Source organism: Cyclopterus lumpus, chromosome 13 (genome assembly GCF_009769545.1).
Source record: "Cyclopterus lumpus isolate fCycLum1 chromosome 13, fCycLum1.pri, whole genome shotgun sequence".
Lineage (NCBI taxonomy): Eukaryota > Metazoa > Chordata > Actinopteri > Perciformes > Cyclopteridae > Cyclopterus > Cyclopterus lumpus.
This window is the reverse complement of record NC_046978.1, coordinates 15,365,504-15,387,714: the sequence shown is the minus strand read 5'-3', so window position 1 is coordinate 15,387,714 and position 22,211 is coordinate 15,365,504. Positions and strand designations below refer to the sequence as shown.

Here is a 22,211-nt window from a genome sequence, read left to right as displayed (position 1 = left end):
AAAAAGTACAGCACACTGTTAATGTATAATGGTAAAGTAATGGCATATAGTGTCATGTTATCGGATTGCGAAATACCTTTAACATAGCATCCCCCCTATAATAATATGGTCATATTTAGGATAAAAAAAGACTATAAACCCTGTGCCGTTATCTATTAGAGCAGTGGTTCTTAAATGGGGGTACGTGAGATGAGCATCCATCCGTTATTTAATAAATATTCAATAAAATATATATATCATTCATAAACTGAATTGTATATAGTCTATATCAAATCAGACACGGATGGGTCATTTTTTTTCAACCCAAAATGCTTTGCGCTGGTCGGGGGGGGGGGGGGGGGGGGTACTCGGCTATTTCACAGGTGGTACATCTCTGAAAATAAGGTTGAGAACCACAGTATTGGAGGAATATGTATTCGCTCAAAAAAAGATTTCCATTAATGGGAACATCATTCCATTCATGTCAAGGAAATCAGCTCCCACCTAAACAAGAGGGCATCCTCTCAACCAGCCTTTTAGTGTGTGTTGCACGATGCTCGGGCTGTGTAAGAGAACTTCAGACTCTAGAGGTCTCTATCCTTCAGCATCCCCTCATCATCCACCTATTCGCCCTCCTCCTCCCTCCTCCCTCCCTCCTCCTCCTCCTCCTCCTCCTCCTCCTCCTCCTCTTTGGCATTTTGTGCAGCGGAGGAGGGAAGGAGGAGATACTGCTGAGGAGGAGACAGAGGGGACCCGGAGACAACACGTCCCACGCCAGCAGCCAGACAGCCAGGGAACTTTGATCTGACGCCAAGTATCCTGAGCCCTGAAACTGACGATGAAGAGGAAGAGCCACGTTTCTTGTTCCGCTCCTCGGGAGGCTTAGATAGAGATATGTCGGCCGCGTTCAACATATAGTGTCCTTGGACTCTCGTGCTCTCTGAAGATTTATTTCCTCCGATTTCGCTCCCTCTTATTCGCCGATGCTGCCGCTTCGGCCAGCCGAATGCGCGTGAACGGCAGCCCGAGCGCATTGTTTTCCAGCTCCGTTGCTTTATGGGATTTCCAGCCGTGATGTCTGCAATATTCGGCTCTTTGTTTCTGGGTAAGTCGACTTCTCATTCCCGTAGAAGACAACGCATGCGTTCAAGAAGCGGCGCAGCGTGTTCGCACTCACGATCGTCACTCGGACGATGTTTTTTGGGACTCGGACGCCGCTCGTTATTGTGGCAACATGATGTATGAATTATGCATTTGTATTGTTCGGGACGTTCCTTGTAAAGACACAATCTGGCAAGGCAGACGTCAGCCTCGAAACCAGAATGATGTCAGATTGTATGTATGTGTCTTAATGTTATGTTCAAGCTCGGGCTTGACAATGCACACATGTTAAGAAATTGCTATTTATATTTCTGACAATTATATATATTATATTTTCTTGGAAAACGCACTAGTCAACAGCGGTTTGCACGGCTGCTCTACTTGGTGGAATTAAAGGGGATAAAAGTTCACCTGACCCCTCCCTTTAGATCTGCAAACAGCATCCAGATCTATTGACCCTGTATTGACAATAATTATTTAAAAAAAACAGATCTGCTGCAGTTGATCAAAATGCATTTTACTATATTTTGACAAAAGCAAAAAAAAAAAGAACATAACAGTACAGTAACAACTAAAGACCCCACAAAGGTCGATATTTTCTATATGATGTTTCTTACTGGTGTACTGAATATCATTTTCATGTTGGAATTTGTTGGGATACATCATTTATTTGAAACAAAAAAAAAATGTTTTTAATGGTAAAACAGTTCTTACGATCATAAATGAAGCTCCGTTTGCCTATTTATGTCATCGGCACCACTGCTGCTGATACTGTTTCCAACAAGCTCTACAGTATTTCACAGTAATGTAGGAATAAGGGACATTCCAGGTTCCGAGCTAAACGAGGGATTGTTTATCACTGCTCCTTCACTTACTGGAAGTTACTGTCGCACGGAAAGACCGTGTTTTTACCCCAGTCTCTCAATGGGAGTGGGTATTTTATTGGCAAAAGAGTTTTTAAAGTTTTTCTGTCTGTGGCAGTATAGGTTATGTGGTTAGGCTCGGCTGCAGAGTGGGTGGAGGGGGCGGGGGGGGGGGGGGGGGGGGGGGGGGTGGTCCAGGAAACGGGACAGGTGTAATCAACCTCAGATGGGGTTAATGAGTGGGTGTGTGCGTGCATGTGTGTGTCTGTGTGTGTGTGCGGGTGTCTGTTTTTCCCTCAAAAGGAGCAGTAGTGACGGGGAACAGGAGGTCGGCGCGACAAGAGTGCGGCGTTTGTGTGCTTTTGTGAACCCCAAAGAACCCTCGTTGCTTCCTCTCTTTCCGTCTAAGACTCACGGGATGAGAAGCGTTACACTGTCCTTTTCAGGAAGTTACAAACAGCGAAAAAAACAGGAAGTGATACATCTCTTGTACAGGGTTTTATATATAGGAGAGACGCTTTCTGACGTAGGCCCCAGAAGCCTTTGCGCCTTCTCAGACGTGACAAGTATCACGTATGACTTTCGTGTACGGGCCTGCTCTCTGAGGCAAAGGTCAGAAATAGGTCCCAGAAGCGTTTTAACATATCTGTATGCCCGTATAAGTACATGTCACAGAAACCATGACTTCTGTGTGTGTGTGTGTGTGTGTGTGTGTGTGTGTTTTAACAATGGATCAACGTGTTTTAACAACGTAAATACAACAGGGCCAAATCCAGGCATCGCAGCCTGCCGGTCGGTGTGTGTGTTCGCAGGGTGGCGTCCCGTGCGTCAACAAAACATCAACGCTTCCCTGTGATGTCACGGTGAGGGAGATACAGCTGTTCATGGCGGATGGGAACACTCCGACTCTGCCAGAAGGTCTGAGGAGCGTCTTGTTGCCCAAATTTAAATTGCAAATCCACTTAAAGTACACAAGTCAAGAGTGCTCTGCAGCTAAAATGCAAGCCGTGTTGGGTCTGGAAGACTTTAAAAAAATCATGGACCTTGCACTTAGGAGGATTACGTTTTCATGCGTTAGAAAAGAAGAAAAAGGCGGAGGGGGGGGGGGGGGGAGAGAGAGCCCACACAGTGATTTAGTGATTCTAAATCACTATATTCCTCCTAATATGTCATCATAATTGTTGTTACAACTGGTCATATGTTCTCAGTGCAGTGAGAAAGGGGTCTGTGGAGATTGCCGTGTTCTTGTTGATGTGAAACTAATCAGGGAGAAAGAGCACTTTCCACACTGGTGACTTTTCAAGGCCCCCGCGTGGTATAAATATCAACCATCTGCGAGGCCATCTGCATTGGGGGTGCTATATCATGCACCAAGGCCAAGCCACCAAACACAGACAGCTTTCCTCCCATGGCACTATCTACACTGTAGTAACACATCGCAGAATCACCACTATCAACCGTGGATCTGCCCCCATATTTTATGTTGGGGTTGTCGTCCCTTAAGTGAGGTTACTCTCTTAAAAGGCGCAATCACGATAACCTCAGTGCGATGTAATGCACTGTATACGGCTGCATACTCTCTCCCTGTATCCAGACCGTATCGTGCACCTGCTTTAGGAAATGGGAAACAGAAATGTAATATATGTTGGTCATCAGGTGCGTTTTCAATCAATCAAGAGTTATCAGAACTCAGATTACAGGAGGACTGTGGTGATTGCAGGGACAAACATGTCTGTTACAAGCAGCCATCCATCAAAGCTTGACAGCTGATTTTGCGACAGCTTTTTCCGAGTAGTTTTTCCTCTTTTGTACTTAACTCCACTGCAGCTGGCTCCTGAGAACACACACACACACACACACACACACACACGTCTGCAGAAGATGAGTTGCAATGAGACCATGAACTTTTATATATTCAGCTGCGAAATGCAAAAAAGGTAAACAGAGCAACACAAGCAGGAGAGAAGAAGACTGCAGACGAGTGTCATTGTGAACAGAGTATACACGCACAGGACCGAAGACATCACGCCGGCGTGGTGGAATAATGTACATGTGTCGCCTCGCTCTCTGTGTTTCGTCAGCTGCTCTCTGCTTACATGTGTTTTCCTTTGTGTCTGCATTGAGAATGGGAGAAAAGGAGAGATGGGGTTGTGTGTGTGTGTGTGTGTGTGTGTGTGTGTGTGTGTGTATACTTGAGCGTGTGAGAAATTTTTTCAAGCTATCTAGTTATTGGAACGGAAAGGAATGGAGGAGGGCTGGTGCTGAAAAGCAGGCCACTGGAGGGGGAGAAAGAGAGAGAGAGAGAGAGAGAGAGAGAGAGAGAGAGACAAAATCCTTTTGTTATTTCTGTAGATTGTTGAGCCATTTGTCTCAAGGTCTGAGAGCATGCCATCAGCAGAACTCCCCCATGCTGCTTGTTTACCTAACTAAGACCGTGCTGCACTTGTAAAATATCTCACCCAAAGCCAGCGATGGGTTTTGCATTTTGTGGGGCAGCGTTGAAAAAACGAAAATTGAGAAGCTGGTCGACAAATGAAGAAAATGGTATGAACGAGCAAAAATAGCGTGCCTCGCGGTTCACAACAGATCTTTAACGTGCCTTTGATCACGAGCAATGAGTCATCACAGCCATGCAACATATAAATAGACGAGAAAATGCATGGCGTTTTTTTAATACATGCTTTTGAAATTAAGGACATGTTTTTTTTTTTTTTTTTTAGTGTTTCCTGACATGAAATCATTCCAGATTAGCCTGACAGTTGAAGTCCTTGAGATAAAAAAAACTGATAGAAAAAAAGTAATCTGTCGCCTTTATTACCATTAGTGGTGAGTTGCTTACAAAACAGAAACATATAGGTCCGCGAAAAACAACTATATTGATTATCAATGAATCTGCAGAGGAGTTCCTGTATTCATGTATTAATCATTCGGTGCTTTAAATGTCAAACGAACATAATGCACAGCCCAAAGGGGATCAGCAGCACGGAAATCCTTCACTTCCCTTTAGAATCACACCAGGCAAAGAAAGGCAGCAACATCTTTACATTTGGAAATTGTAAAGGTTATGATTTTCACTTGAAAAGATTATTTCGGCGATTAATCAATCAACATCACAATAGTTTCATTTTCTGTCAACTCATCGATTAACGATTCATCATTTCAGCCCGAAAAAAAGTACAGCACACTGTTAATGTATAATGGTAAAGTAATGGCATATAGTGTCATGTTATCGGGTTGCGAAATACCTTTAACATAGCATCCCCCCTATAATAATATGGTCATATTTAGGATAAAAAAAGACTATAAACCCTGTGCCGTTATCTATTAGAGCAGTGGTTCTTAAATGGGGGTACGTGAGATGAGCATCCATCCGTTATTTAATAAATATTCAATAAAATATATATATCATTCATAAACTGAATTGTATATAGTCTATATCAAATCAGACACGGATGGGTCATTTTTTTTCAACCCAAAATGCTTTGCGCTGGACGGGGGGGGGGGGGGGGGGGGGGGGGTACTCGGCTATTTCACAGGTGGTACATCTCTGAAAATAAGGTTGAGAACCACAGTATTGGAGGAATATGTATTCGCTCAAAAAAGATTTCCATTAATGGGAACATCATTCCATTCATGTCAAGGAAATCAGCTCCCACCTAAACAAGAGGGCATCCTCTCAACCAGCCTTTTAGTGTGTGTTGCACGATGCTCGGGCTGTGTAAGAGAACTTCAGACTCTAGAGGTCTCTATCCTTCAGCATCCCCTCATCATCCACCTATTCGCCCTCCTCCTCCCTCCTCCCTCCCTCCTCCTCCTCCTCCTCCTCCTCCTCCTCCTCCTCTTTGGCATTTTGTGCAGCGGAGGAGGGAAGGAGGAGATACTGCTGAGGAGGAGACAGAGGGGACCCGGAGACAACACGTCCCACGCCAGCAGCCAGACAGCCAGGGAACTTTGATCTGACGCCAAGTATCCTGAGCCCTGAAACTGACGATGAAGAGGAAGAGCCACGTTTCTTGTTCCGCTCCTCGGGAGGCTTAGATAGAGATATGTCGGCCGCGTTCAACATATAGTGTCCTTGGACTCTCGTGCTCTTTGAAGATTTATTTCCTCCGATTTCGCTCCCTCTTATTCGCCGATGCTGCCGCTTCGGCCAGCCGAATGCGCGTGAACGGCAGCCCGAGCGCATTGTTTTCCAGCTCCGTTGCTTTATGGGATTTCCAGCCGTGATGTCTGCAATATTCCGCTCTTTGTTTCTGGGTAAGTCGACTTCTCATTCCCGTAGAAGACAACGCATGCGTTCAAGAAGCGGCGCAGCGTGTTCGCACTCACGATCGTCACTCGGACGATGTTTTTTGGGACTCGGACGCCGCTCGTTATTGTGGCAACATGATGTATGAATTATGCATTTGTATTGTTCGGGACGTTCCTTGTAAAGACACAATCTGGCAAGGCAGACGTCAGCCTCGAAACCAGAATGATGTCAGATTGTATGTATGTGTCTTAATGTTATGTTCAAGCTCGGGCTTGACAATGCACACATGTTAAGAAATTGCTATTTATATTTCTGACAATTATATATATTATATTTTCTTGGAAAACGCACTAGTCAACAGCGGTTTGCACGGCTGCTCTACTTGGTGGAATTAAAGGGGATAAAAGTTCACCTGACCCCTCCCTTTAGATCTGCAAACAGCATCCAGATCTATTGACCCTGTATTGACAATAATTATTTAAAAAAACAGATCTGCTGCAGTTGATCAAAATGCATTTTACTATATTTTGACAAAAGCAAAAAAAAAAGAACATAACAGTACAGTAACAACTAAAGACCCCACAAAGGTCGATATTTTCTATATGATGTTTCTTACTGGTGTACTGAATATCATTTTCATGTTGGAATTTGTTGGGATACATCATTTATTTGAAACAAAAAAAAAATGTTTTTAATGGTAAAACAGTTCTTACGATCATAAATGAAGCTCCGTTTGCCTATTTATGTCATCGGCACCACTGCTGCTGATACTGTTTCCAACAAGCTCTACAGTATTTCACAGTAATGTAGGAATAAGGGACATTCCAGGTTCCGAGCTAAACGAGGGATTGTTTATCACTGCTCCTTCACTTACTGGAAGTTACTGTCGCACGGAAAGACCGTGTGTAAAGATGACTTCCAGTAAGAGGGTTCACCCTCCGTTCTGCTGTCTCATCACCTGCAGCGAAATCCCGACATGATCCGGGTGTCGCGGGGGTTAAACCAGAGTTCTTCTTCCGAATGAGGGTGCTTGGTATGAGAAAGTTTGGAAGCCCCAGAGTTAAAGTAACAGGCGTTGGAAGCGTGGTGATATGAGGGAAAAATACAACTGAGAGCTGGCGGCTCGTCTGCTTTGGTTTGACTCCAAAAGTCGTGCTCTGGCCTGAGCGGTGCTCGCTGTTTCGTGGCGTCGCAGTCTGGAGAGGAATCAAGAAGAGAGTCTTTTGCGTGTCATTTTTTTTCAGATTGAACATATACAGCTGGCATTATTTGCTTATGCTGGACGAAGGATCGCTCGGAAAGGCTTGTAAAATGCCTCCAGAGTTTGTGGTCACCCATTATTCAGTTGCTTATGTATTGCGGTGACCTTTCAAGAGAACACACCTGCACCTTGCTTAATGCATTCTGGGAAAGGCTCCAGTCCCCCTGTGACCCTGAATCAGATAAGGGGTAAAGAAAATAGAAGGATGGAGACATTACGTGGACCTGCATACAAGCGGACTTGTCGAGCTTTACACTGGCCAACCAGTGAATCCACAGTAGTGCTCCGTGGTGCGGGGCCCCTGATCCAATGCAAGCAGCTGACTCGGTACTGGACGCTGCATAGCAATGTGTATTTTGGTGTCAGCCATCGGCCTGGTTTGTATTAGATTATGATGTGATTCTGGCTAAAAATGTAGATTATCTAAATAGCAGTTCCCTACTGATGATGATGACAAAGAGTTTTTTTTTTAAAACACAGAATTCTTAGCTGGCACAGCTGAACACATTACACCGGAAATCATACAGCAGTATTGTATTCCCTAATATTTATGATAACGGTGCGCTTTTCTTAAAATAGCCATCAGGCTGTGCCTAGAGTATTAAATGGCTTGTTGTTGCCATGGTGAGAGGCATTGTCTGCGTGCCCTGTCGTGTCACAAGATATGACTATATTAAACAATGCAGCTGAAAACAATACCATAAGGGTCAATGTCCAGTACAGTACAGCGACCTGGGTCATGTGTCTCTCATTCGAGAACAATTTATTTGCCAGTCAGCCAAAAAGAGCTTTTTTACCTTTCCGGCTGGGCTGCTCTGCTGCACTGGACTGAAGGGCATTTTCCAAAAGTTATATAGCCCATATTAGTTCAAGATCAACAGTTAAGAGAGGAAGTGGCTGTTTTATTATAAAGGAATCGATAGTCATTAATAGGGGCTCATTTCCTTTTTATTTGGCTGTGGCCTCGCGAGTTCTGAGACATCCTTAATTTAATATCTGCTGGAGATGTAATATCCACTGTTCACATTACAGATAAGTAGCACAATTAATTGCCACGGGGAGTTCCATAGCTCGATACGGCGTAAGAAACAGAACAAGGTCAAATAGAGTAACTGAGTAACCCGCGTGGCAGATCCATCCAGGTAAAGGGACGCAGCGGGTGATGGATCGCCGATCTGTCCTTGAGGAACGATTAAATGATTCGGAGTGAGGGGGATTTGAAAATGACTGTCCAAGAAGTAATAACATCGCGTAAGTCACTTGACAGAAATGTAATTGGAAAGAACGAGCAGCTTTTACTGTGAGATCCAAAAAAACTCTGCACTCGGGGGCTCGGCGGAGTCTAATTTTCCCTGAATCGGCGAGACGATTGCGACGCAAGTCTTGACGTGATGCACAGCGCACTGTCCACGTCGCACGCGCGATATACATCGTGTACAACAATGAGAAGATGGTGGCGCACGTGCACGCCTGCTCGTGTTAGATGTAGATAAAGAGAGCAGTGGCTCCAAACAGAAACTCTGTGCCCATTCTATATTTAGCATGTCTGCCGGGGGTAGGCAGAGGATCTCTGAAATGTGAAGATGACAGGAGCCTCCCGAGCCAGAGGTTATGAAGTGACATCTTGATGTGTTCGCGGCTGAATCACACACTCCCACACACAACCGGCCACAGACTCCTGACATTCCTTCAAACCTTCGGAGACATTTCGATATTTGACGTCTAGTTACCATACATTAAGTCTTGTTTTTGATCTCCCCCCCCACCCTGTTGATGCGCGTTATTCTTCAGCGTTATCACGCGCCATCCTTTATAAGTACACACTCAGCTTGGAACATGTTTTTTTTATTTTTTATTTTTTTGTTCGAGAGAGAGAAACGTGTGGCAGATCTGCTTTGCGGGACGCGGGTGTCTGTTTTTCCCTCAAAAGGAGCAGTAGTGACGGGGAACAGGAGGTCGGCGCGACAAGAGTGCGGCGTTTGTGTGCTTTTGTGAACCCCAAAGAACCCTCGTTGCTTCCTCTCTTTCCGTCTAAGACTCACGGGATGAGAAGCGTTACACTGTCCTTTTCAGGAAGTTACAAACAGCGAAAAAAACAGGAAGTGATACATCTCTTGTACAGGGTTTTATATATAGGAGAGACGCTTTCTGACGTAGGCCCCAGAAGCCTTTGCGCCTTCTCAGACGTGACAAGTATCACGTATGACTTTCGTGTACGGGCCTGCTCTCTGAGGCAAAGGTCAGAAATAGGTCCCAGAAGCGTTTTAACATATCTGTATGCCCGTATAAGTACATGTCACAGAAACCATGACTTCTGTGTGTGTGTGTGTGTGTGTGTGTTTTAACAATGGATCAACGTGTTTTAACAACGTAAATACAACAGGGCCAAATCCAGGCATCGCAGCCTGCCGGTCGGTGTGTGTGTTCGCAGGGTGGCGTCCCGTGCGTCAACAAAACATCAACGCTTCCCTGTGATGTCACGGTGAGGGAGATACAGCTGTTCATGGCGGATGGGAACACTCCGACTCTGCCAGAAGGTCTGAGGAGCGTCTTGTTGCCCAAATTTAAATTGCAAATCCACTTAAAGTACACAAGTCAAGAGTGCTCTGCAGCTAAAATGCAAGCCGTGTTGGGTCTGGAAGACTTTAAAAAAATCATGGACCTTGCACTTAGGAGGATTACGTTTTCATGCGTTAGAAAAGAAGAAAAAGGCGGAGGGGGGGGGGGGGGGGAGAGAGCCCACACAGTGATTTAGTGATTCTAAATCACTATATTCCTCCTAATATGTCATCATAATTGTTGTTACAACTGGTCATATGTTCTCAGTGCAGTGAGAAAGGGGTCTGTGGAGATTGCCGTGTTCTTGTTGATGTGAAACTAATCAGGGAGAAAGAGCACTTTCCACACTGGTGACTTTTCAAGGCCCCCGCGTGGTATAAATATCAACCATCTGCGAGGCCATCTGCATTGGGGGTGCTATATCATGCACCAAGGCCAAGCCACCAAACACAGACAGCTTTCCTCCCATGGCACTATCTACACTGTAGTAACACATCGCAGAATCACCACTATCAACCGTGGATCTGCCCCCATATTTTATGTTGGGGTTGTCGTCCCTTAAGTGAGGTTACTCTCTTAAAAGGCGCAATCACGATAACCTCAGTGCGATGTAATGCACTGTATACGGCTGCATACTCTCTCCCTGTATCCAGACCGTATCGTGCACCTGCTTTAGGAAATGGGAAACAGAAATGTAATATATGTTGGTCATCAGGTGCGTTTTCAATCAATCAAGAGTTATCAGAACTCAGATTACAGGAGGACTGTGGTGATTGCAGGGACAAACATGTCTGTTACAAGCAGCCATCCATCAAAGCTTGACAGCTGATTTTGCGACAGCTTTTTCCGAGTAGTTTTTCCTCTTTTGTACTTAACTCCACTGCAGCTGGCTCCTGAGAACACACACACACACACACACACACACACGTCTGCAGAAGATGAGTTGCAATGAGACCATGAACTTTTATATATTCAGCTGCGAAATGCAAAAAAGGTAAACAGAGCAACACAAGCAGGAGAGAAGAAGACTGCAGACGAGTGTCATTGTGAACAGAGTATACACGCACAGGACCGAAGACATCACGCCGGCGTGGTGGAATAATGTACATGTGTCGCCTCGCTCTCTGTGTTTCGTCAGCTGCTCTCTGCTTACATGTGTTTTCCTTTGTGTCTGCATTGAGAATGGGAGAAAAGGAGAGATGGGGTTGTGTGTGTGTGTGTGTGTGTGTGTGTGTGTGTGTGTGTGTATACTTGAGCGTGTGAGAAACTGAATTGAATATAGTCTATATCAAATCAGACACGGATGGGTCATTTTTTTTCAACCCAAAATGCTTTGCGCTGGTCGGGGGGGGGGGGGGGGGGGGGGGGGGGTACTCGGCTATTTCACAGGTGGTACATCTCTGAAAATAAGGTTGAGAACCACAGTATTGGAGGAATATGTATTCGCTCAAAAAAAGATTTACATTAATGGGAACATCATTCCATTCATGTCAAGGAAATCAGCTCCCACCTAAACAAGAGGGCATCCTCTCAACCAGCCTTTTAGTGTGTGTTGCACGATGCTCGGGCTGTGTAAGAGAACTTCAGACTCTAGAGGTCTCTATCCTTCAGCATCCCCTCATCATCCACCTATTCGCCCTCCTCCTCCCTCCTCCCTCCCTCCTCCTCCTCCTCCTCCTCCTCCTCCTCCTCCTCTTTGGCATTTTGTGCAGCGGAGGAGGGAAGGAGGAGATACTGCTGAGGAGGAGACAGAGGGGACCCGGAGACAACACGTCCCACGCCAGCAGCCAGACAGCCAGGGAACTTTGATCTGACGCCAAGTATCCTGAGCCCTGAAACTGACGATGAAGAGGAAGAGCCACGTTTCTTGTTCCGCTCCTCGGGAGGCTTAGATAGAGATATGTCGGCCGCGTTCAACATATAGTGTCCTTGGACTCTCGTGCTCTTTGAAGATTTATTTCCTCCGATTTCGCTCCCTCTTATTCGCCGATGCTGCCGCTTCGGCCAGCCGAATGCGCGTGAACGGCAGCCCGAGCGCATTGTTTTCCAGCTCCGTTGCTTTATGGGATTTCCAGCCGTGATGTCTGCAATATTCCGCTCTTTGTTTCTGGGTAAGTCGACTTCTCATTCCCGTAGAAGACAACGCATGCGTTCAAGAAGCGGCGCAGCGTGTTCGCACTCACGATCGTCACTCGGACGATGTTTTTTGGGACTCGGACGCCGCTCGTTATTGTGGCAACATGATGTATGAATTATGCATTTGTATTGTTCGGGACGTTCCTTGTAAAGACACAATCTGGCAAGGCAGACGTCAGCCTCGAAACCAGAATGATGTCAGATTGTATGTATGTGTCTTAATGTTATGTTCAAGCTCGGGCTTGACAATGCACACATGTTAAGAAATTGCTATTTATATTTCTGACAATTATATATATTATATTTTCTTGGAAAACGCACTAGTCAACAGCGGTTTGCACGGCTGCTCTACTTGGTGGAATTAAAGGGGATAAAAGTTCACCTGACCCCTCCCTTTAGATCTGCAAACAGCATCCAGATCTATTGACCCTGTATTGACAATAATTATTTAAAAAAACAGATCTGCTGCAGTTGATCAAAATGCATTTTACTATATTTTGACAAAAGCAAAAAAAAAAGAACATAACAGTACAGTAACAACTAAAGACCCCACAAAGGTCGATATTTTCTATATGATGTTTCTTACTGGTGTACTGAATATCATTTTCATGTTGGAATTTGTTGGGATACATCATTTATTTGAAACAAAAAAAAATGTTTTTAATGGTAAAACAGTTCTTACGATCATAAATGAAGCTCCGTTTGCCTATTTATGTCATCGGCACCACTGCTGCTGATACTGTTTCCAACAAGCTCTACAGTATTTCACAGTAATGTAGGAATAAGGGACATTCCAGGTTCCGAGCTAAACGAGGGATTGTTTATCACTGCTCCTTCACTTACTGGAAGTTACTGTCGCACGGAAAGACCGTGTGTAAAGATGACTTCCAGTAAGAGGGTTCACCCTCCGTTCTGCTGTCTCATCACCTGCAGCGAAATCCCGACATGATCCGGGTGTCGCGGGGGTTAAACCAGAGTTCTTCTTCCGAATGAGGGTGCTTGGTATGAGAAAGTTTGGAAGCCCCAGAGTTAAAGTAACAGGCGTTGGAAGCGTGGTGATATGAGGGAAAAATACAACTGAGAGCTGGCGGCTCGTCTGCTTTGGTTTGACTCCAAAAGTCGTGCTCTGGCCTGAGCGGTGCTCGCTGTTTCGTGGCGTCGCAGTCTGGAGAGGAATCAAGAAGAGAGTCTTTTGCGTGTCATTTTTTTTCAGATTGAACATATACAGCTGGCATTATTTGCTTATGCTGGACGAAGGATCGCTCGGAAAGGCTTGTAAAATGCCTCCAGAGTTTGTGGTCACCCATTATTCAGTTGCTTATGTATTGCGGTGACCTTTCAAGAGAACACACCTGCACCTTGCTTAATGCATTCTGGGAAAGGCTCCAGTCCCCCTGTGACCCTGAATCAGATAAGGGGTAAAGAAAATAGAAGGATGGAGACATTACGTGGACCTGCATACAAGCGGACTTGTCGAGCTTTACACTGGCCAACCAGTGAATCCACAGTAGTGCTCCGTGGTGCGGGGCCCCTGATCCAATGCAAGCAGCTGACTCGGTACTGGACGCTGCATAGCAATGTGTATTTTGGTGTCAGCCATCGGCCTGGTTTGTATTAGATTATGATGTGATTCTGGCTAAAAATGTAGATTATCTAAATAGCAGTTCCCTACTGATGATGATGACAAAGAGTTTTTTTTTAAAACACAGAATTCTTAGCTGGCACAGCTGAACACATTACACCGGAAATCATACAGCAGTATTGTATTCCCTAATATTTATGATAACGGTGCGCTTTTCTTAAAATAGCCATCAGGCTGTGCCTAGAGTATTAAATGGCTTGTTGTTGCCATGGTGAGAGGCATTGTCTGCGTGCCCTGTCGTGTCACAAGATATGACTATATTAAACAATGCAGCTGAAAACAATACCATAAGGGTCAATGTCCAGTACAGTACAGCGACCTGGGTCATGTGTCTCTCATTCGAGAACAATTTATTTGCCAGTCAGCCAAAAAGAGCTTTTTTACCTTTCCGGCTGGGCTGCTCTGCTGCACTGGACTGAAGGGCATTTTCCAAAAGTTATATAGCCCATATTAGTTCAAGATCAACAGTTAAGAGAGGAAGTGGCTGTTTTATTATAAAGGAATCGATAGTCATTAATAGGGGCTCATTTCCTTTTTATTTGGCTGTGGCCTCGCGAGTTCTGAGACATCCTTAATTTAATATCTGCTGGAGATGTAATATCCACTGTTCACATTACAGATAAGTAGCACAATTAATTGCCACGGGGAGTTCCATAGCTCGATACGGCGTAAGAAACAGAACAAGGTCAAATAGAGTAACTGAGTAACCCGCGTGGCAGATCCATCCAGGTAAAGGGACGCAGCGGGTGATGGATCGCCGATCTGTCCTTGAGGAACGATTAAATGATTCGGAGTGAGGGGGATTTGAAAATGACTGTCCAAGAAGTAATAACATCGCGTAAGTCACTTGACAGAAATGTAATTGGAAAGAACGAGCAGCTTTTACTGTGAGATCCAAAAAAACTCTGCACTCGGGGGCTCGGCGGAGTCTAATTTTCCCTGAATCGGCGAGACGATTGCGACGCAAGTCTTGACGTGATGCACAGCGCACTGTCCACGTCGCACGCGCGATATACATCGTGTACAACAATGAGAAGATGGTGGCGCACGTGCACGCCTGCTCGTGTTAGATGTAGATAAAGAGAGCAGTGGCTCCAAACAGAAACTCTGTGCCCATTCTATATTTAGCATGTCTGCCGGGGGTAGGCAGAGGATCTCTGAAATGTGAAGATGACAGGAGCCTCCCGAGCCAGAGGTTATGAAGTGACATCTTGATGTGTTCGCGGCTGAATCACACACTCCCACACACAACCGGCCACAGACTCCTGACATTCCTTCAAACCTTCGGAGACATTTCGATATTTGACGTCTAGTTACCATACATTAAGTCTTGTTTTTGATCTCCCCCCCCACCCTGTTGATGCGCGTTATTCTTCAGCGTTATCACGCGCCATCCTTTATAAGTACACACTCAGCTTGGAACATGTTTTTTTTTATTTTTTATTTTTTTGTTCGAGAGAGAGAAACGTGTGGCAGATCTGCTTTGCGGGACGCGGGACGTGCGCGGTATTTAAAGCATTCGTCAGTTAGGTGTGGAGCCCTGCAGCGGGTTAACCTTCATCTCACATTGGAGAAGCGCGGACCTTTTTAAATGAATAATTGGCTGGTCGAATTCATTTAAAGGAGCGATGCAGACACATCCAACGCTTTTTTTTTTCTCGCACGCACACAAAACAGAAGGACAAAAGCATCACAATACACGTGTACAAGGGGATCAGCATCAAGTAGATAGTATATTCAAGCTACACAAGCACAGCGCAGTACAGATGTGGCTGTTGAGGGAAGAATAGCAAACAGCCGGCAATGCATTGCTCCACATAGTGAACTGACTTCCACCTACAGTGTCAGCGATTCGACATGCAGAACAAAGTGTAAACAGATTTCCCTTCAAGAAAAGGATTTTTATTACTCAAAGCAAAAGTCGCAATACTGAACGGCTCAGCAAGGACAGAGCACTCTGGGATACAAAACCTCGACCAAGGGTGGTAGAAGAGGCCTCCAGGTGAGCCCGGGGGGGGTCAAGCCGTCCTCAAAACAATTGACCCATATCATTAACAAACACTCCCCCCCCCCCGCCCCCCCCCGATGGGTACGGCCTTTGAATGACAGCGTGCTTCCCTGAATAACAAACCGTCCTCCTTTTGTACCTGAGGGATTCTTCATGTTTCATTGATTTTAGTGCTTTTAGTCCGACGGTCTTTCTGTTCTGTCGCAGCAAGCTGGATGCCAGTGTTTGTATGTGAAAGTGTACCTCCTTTGTACTATAAGTGCTTTTATTCCTACTACTTGAGGGGCCCCACGCCGGTTGATTTTTTACAGCGGCCCGATGACATCCGAGGTGAAAAATAAAGGTCGGAGTGAACGTAGGCTTTTCTTGAACGCGTCTGCACAACATTTCTCTCGGTTAGACGGTTCCTTTAACGTTCTCCCCGTGTGTGTTCCTGCCGCGCCCCCGTACTGTCCACGCCGTCCAACGCGCGGGGGGCCCTCTTGGCGCTTGCATCTTGTAAAACACAGGACACATGCATCGACGGAGCTGGGTTTGTGTGGAGCTTCGGGTCCGATGCGCCCTCCTCCCCCTTTTTCATCCTTTACTGGGAAAATTACTGCCAGATTATTTTGGAATGTATGAACAGGAACTGCCTATTTCACTTTACTGCTAATCTTTGACAGATGTTCGGGAGAGGCTCACATTCACATTAACTGGAGCCACATGCACAGTATACACAGGGCACTGCACTAGCATACTGCTGTACACAAACAATTATAGGCAGAGACACTAACACGTACGTATATGACAACTTGCCAGCTGTTTTATACAATAGGTAAGCTGGTTATCAGAACGTCAAATGTTGTGAGGAAGATCATATTAAAATGAGGAATACAAATGATATTTACAGTTTGGTATTTGGGGTAATAGGACCTCTAATCTAACCATATAATAATTTGAGTCATTTGTTAAATTCCAGGCATGTCAAATTAAAGCAAAGTAATTGTTTCTTAACACATTATACCCGTCAGAAATAATTGCTGAAAGCATGCCGCACGTGTGTTTCACTTACACGTATACGCCACAGGCTGTTGCGACTGTTAAATGGTGAATAAATTGTGGTGAGCATCACACTAAATGATGAGGATTTGTGACTTGTTGCTGTTGTTTATGGTATTGTCAGGTACATTGTTTTGGTTTGATTAGCATGTCTTATCTAATTCAGCATTTAGTTTTTATTAGGCAACACATTTTAAACCGATCAGCACATTATAAAAACCACATTGCCACCAGGGAGGCTTGTTTTAATCTAGTAACTACAAGACAGCAATCACGATAGCAATCATACTCCGAAATAACCCTTCACCTCTTGAATCGCTTGACCCCACCGCCCACTGACTGAGCTGAGCAGAAATGGATTCAGTTAACCATGTCATGAACACGATGATGTGTACAGATAATAGTTTGGGCATCACATTATGGATTCAAGGACGTACTTTTAATATGCCCATGAAATGCCTCACATGGAGTCCAAACGAACACATAAATGATGCAAAAAGCAGATGAATTAGGATCCAAAACCTAAACGAGGAGCCTTTTACAACCTCCGTTAGTCACTGTTAGACACTGAAACGTTGCATTTTCGCCTTGTTCCCTTTAATCTCTTCCGACATGGCTATTTCCTCCAAAGGGAGGATTTCTGTCGTATGTGCAGTTTGAAAGTCAATGGTGCAGGTGCGATTACAGCTTTCTATTTTCTTAGAAAATGTGAACCGATTTGCTGCTTGTGTGCATAACTATTTGAATCGAGGTCTATGATTGTTTTATGTCGGCAGTGGGGAGATCAAAGAGTGAACAAAACGGGGAGATAAATGCCGATGCTGTCAGCGAGGTGGAGCATGGAAGTGTCTCCCATTGATTCCCCCCTCCGATAGGTCTGTCCTGACATTAATTCTTCGCAGCTTATTGTTGGAAATAGGATTCCATCTGTCGCCGGCCGAGTGCTCCTCAGCGGCGAGAGCAAAAGGTGATGAGAATTCATACATCTTACACAAATACCATCTAAATTGATTTCTTCTTCTTTTTTTCTGCCTTTTTTGTTTTTCTATCAGGGGTGTGGGGGGGGGGGGTGGGGCGGTCTGTCTATGGTATCATCTGAGAGCTCCCAGCCCTGTTGTGGTGCTTTCAAGTGCGTTCTGCCTTAGTGAAAAACTGGCAGAGCGTAATAAAGCTGGCATGCTTGTCGTCTCTAAGCAGAACATGCTTTTGATCTATGTTCCCTGTCTCTGAAACCAGGTATATCTCTGTTTCTGCAGCGCAATCCAACTGTGCAGGAAAATAAACAGCTCCAAAAAAACAAACCAAAAAGAATCCCCCATCGCTGGGGTGTTTTCTTTGTCCACTTTCAAGCAGCTTAGCATGGCGCTTACATCAATGGCACAAAGGAAGTAAGAGCAGACTCTTGATAAAACATGTACACCTAACGAGCAGCACAGGGGTGGGGGGGGGGGGGGAGGGGGGTGACATTCAGTAGCGGTCATGCCCGTGTGTCTTTTCTCAGATTTCCTCTGAAGCCTGTGTAACATGTTAACCCCGCCTGATCACGCCGATCGCACGTGCAGTCAAGACGATAAGAAGCCGTTCTCTTAACAGATATTGAACCGTTTGATGTGGTTACTGCTGGTCCAACGGACACTTTCAGTGAGTGACATGGGGAACCCCGGTGAACCGTCAATATTTGAACATTTCTTACTGATCGCTTCGCACTTTAATTGGTCACGGGGTTCACCTGCCAGACCCCCGACCTGTGCGGCGTCTCATCTCACACTGCGATTATTTGATCATCACGTCCGGAATATCAACGCGGACATTCAAACAGACATTCTTTCTGCTGAGATGAGAATCAGCGTGAGAGCCAGACTGCGACTACATGGCGTCCTCCCTTTCTGCGTGTTTTTGTTGTTGTTTTGTTTTGTTTCAATGCTGACGGAAAGAATTCCAAAGTGTGCATTTATTGCATTTATTCCAAAGCACACAACATTGACTTTCCTTCCACTCTGCATGACACTCCTCTGAAATACAATCCCCAGAATTGATTGCATGAGGAATAAAAGCAACTTGCGCTGCGCCAAATAATGGCAACCCAGGCGAGTATTTTTTTTGATTTATTTTTTTTGTTCCCCTTCTTCCTCTGTTTTTTTTTTCTTCCAATTGGGAGCTGACTGAATGAACGGGAGCAAATGTTCCACGTCGCTCTATTTAGACGCCTGCTGTTCCTTTCAATTTGAAGCAGTTTATCAGCCCAAGCAAGCAGTACACTCCATTAGGTGTTTTGAACCTGCATGCTTCATTGTCTCACTCCATTTCCTCTTTTGCTTGCCGGCTTTCCCTAAAGCGTTAGTGGCTTTAATCAGCAGCGGCCCTCCTGCCCATTAAACATTTGTCTTCAGACGCTTTCGGTCGTCACCGAGCAGCCCGGAAAGACTTAAAGATGGATGGTGTTTGGAAGGCAGGGGATTTGGTGGCCATTGATTAGAGTGGCGGAAGACAAAGTGGTCACCTGCCCAACCTGAACACCATCTGGAAGATCCTCTGCACTCTTAGTGCATGATCGCTGAAGTCAGCACCAATTTAGATCTCTGCCGTGTGCGAGAAAGAAAAGGATTTCATTTTGGTCGAGGGGGAAAAAAACCCGAGGGGGAAAAAAACCCGATGGCGCAGTAACTTCAGTGGGCTTATTCTATTTATTGACTGTAAAAAACAAAAAACAAAGTTGGAATTACATCTAAAGCTGTAGAAGATAGGCAATTTTGCTGATTAATTATGTATAGGATGAAATCCTTAGTTGTCACGAGGAACTGTAGCAAGCAATAACTTTGGCCGAGTCTTGGGTAGCCTGTTCTCTTGCAGTGGATGTTGTGTGACAAATGGTTTAATTACCCAACCGCAATGCCGGCCGTTCGCTCTCTCATTGGCCAGAGAAAAACATTGTAATCTGAATATCGTTGATCAATTGCTGGGCTGTCCACAAATTATGTACGCAATGTCGCCGATTGCTTTCCAGCATCAGTATTTCATATCAAAGAGCGCAGAGCCCTCCATCAGGCCGGAAAGGTTGAGCTCAGGCTGCGGTCAGAGTGCAGTTTATATTTACAGTGCTAAAAAGCTTCTCCCCCCCTCCCTTCCCCCTCTTTCCCTGCAAAGTGGTTCAGCACAGATGGCACCACCACCTTTGTTTTTTCCGAGTCGTTAGACTCGACTTGTTGATGAAATGGAGCCTTTACGCTATACTGCCCATGCAGATGTGCAGCTGTATATTTTTCTAACGTGCCCGGGCATATAAGGAGGATATAATCCACAACCTGTTTTTGTATCTCACGAGGATTCAATGTTTTGCTTTTCCAAAAGCGGACATGTTTTTTTTTTTTTTCCATGAGCGCAGCATTAGCTTTGTATGGGCATAAACAACATGGAGTGTGTTTGTGCTTGTTGCTGCAACTAAACACTCATACACAAGCTCTCTCTCTCTCTCTCTCTCTCTCTCTCTCTCTCTCTTTCTCTCTCTCTGCAGCTGTGGGTTAGTGGTGCTTGTGTGGTTGTGTGAACTCACTACAGTAATGGACTGTACCTCAGAGACTAGCGATATGATGCCAACAGCTCTCCAATCATAACTCGCAGCTCATTCAGTGAGGGTAACGGCGTGTTTTCCTCCATTTGTTTTCGTCATCTCCCGCATTTACTGTCCCGCGCATTCTTGTTTAGCTCGGCTCCATCAGGCGTTTTGTGAGGCCCGACTTACACATCACCACATCTCTAGTGAAGAGACAGGCCCGGGCTTAGAACTGCCTTTGAGATGCCCGTCATGGTTTGGCGTTGTTGCCCAAACTGTCACACTTTGAATGAAAATTATCTTATTATGGTTTCTGGATGAGGCCGGTGATGCTCTTTAGTGAGTGAAAGCCCCGCTGAGTTTTATGACTCTCAAAGTCATTAAACATTGAGGTTTTTTTTTTTTTGGATCCCACATCTTTTTTTTCTCAGCAGCAGACATTATTTTTTTTAATTTTGTGTGTCTTTCTTCAAGAGGGAAATCAAGAGTGTTGGCATTTGGCTTGATTTGCTGTCTGCGGTCCAAAGATGCCAGAGAGGAGGAAATAGCAGAGTTTGCAAAAATTCAGGCTCTTAAAATAATTAAAGTTGGCATGACGACGCTGCTTTTCATGACGTGACCACGCTCAAAAGAAGACCAAGGCTTTAGGACTTACCACACAGCAACAGTGAGCTGTGTTATACTCCGAAATGAGGAATAATGAAGGTTAGATTATGCAGTGTGCGGATAAAATGAAATGACATGCATAATTCTGTCACTGTGGAGGGAAACAAAGCTTTTGGGCACTGACCCATCCTACTAAAAAAAAAACTCAAAAAATTTCCATTAAGGAGAGGGAGATGCTGTTTACTCTATTAACCTTTCCTCACGGTTGCACTCTTGACATTGAACAATGTGGAAGAGGCCGACTCCTTGCTGGCGTTTTTTTTTGCTAATGAGGCAATTAAGTCTATCCTGCCTTGGTTGAGCGAGGGGCAGAAAGAGCAAGGCCAGTCATATGCTGTCTCAGCAAACACCAAGAATCTTCGGCGCGCCGCAGTCAGAATGCATAACAATGCCCCGCTTTGTTGTCGTCGCCGCCCCCGGTCGTTGTGGTCCTCCCACGTCGGTGCGACCCTCAGCGCGGCCGGGGATCACAGGCGGCGGCATCGGGGACGCATTTATTTATGCATGCGCACTGAATCGCAGCGAAAGGAAAATGGAATGGCTCTTAGTTAAGTAAGCTATTGTGACGCCGTGATGGGCCACAACATGCTTGCACATCGTTTTGGGATAACACAGCTGCAATGAAACAGTGAACCAATGATTTTACTCCCTGCTCTGCACAGTTCAGAATAAATGCTGCATGGTCTCCTTTGTCAATGCTTCACAGCAAATGAATGAACATATCTGAAATCACATTTCAGCCTGATGCCTGTTTCGTGTATTAAGCCTCTGTGCGTCCGGTTGACTCGAGTATATACCATGTTTATTTGATGTTATGAGTTATTCATGCAGCTAAAAGAGCTTTTGCTGGTTGACAGACTGAGAGGTAGTTCGGCTACTGAAGAGCGGTGTACATTGTGGGCTGGAGTGAGGATGTAGCTCCGATCCGAGTCCCACAAGACCTGTGAGGAAAGCAAGGTTATGCCTCTCTTTTTTCACCTGCATGCTGATAGCTAGAAGACCGATCCCCCCCACGTGTGGCAGAAGGAAAGAGAAAGCTATGGACATGCAAGCATGTGGGCGCATACATGATCGAGTGTCCGTCAACGCGTGTGTTTATCATCAAATCCCCTCGCTGACACTTCTGAGGAATAGCACGGAAATGCAATTTCCT

General features: G+C 45.2%; 1 protein-coding gene across 2 annotated transcripts in view; it reads left to right on the top strand.

Moving 5' to 3' along the window:
- Positions 1–396: 396 nt before the first annotated feature.
- clmpb (CXADR like membrane protein b) overlaps positions 397–22,211 on the top strand; it is a 75,202-nt gene continuing 53,387 nt past the window's right edge. Inside the window, exon 1 of one of the 2 annotated variants that reach the window (XM_034548090.1) lies at positions 397–1,084. In XM_034548090.1, coding sequence (XP_034403981.1) covers positions 1,036–1,084 — 49 coding nt within the window. In that variant the 5' untranslated portion in view covers positions 397–1,035. Of the gene's footprint in view, positions 1,085–11,595; positions 12,127–22,211 lie in introns of those variants that run through there. The other variant, XM_034548089.1, reaches the window with a different exon arrangement.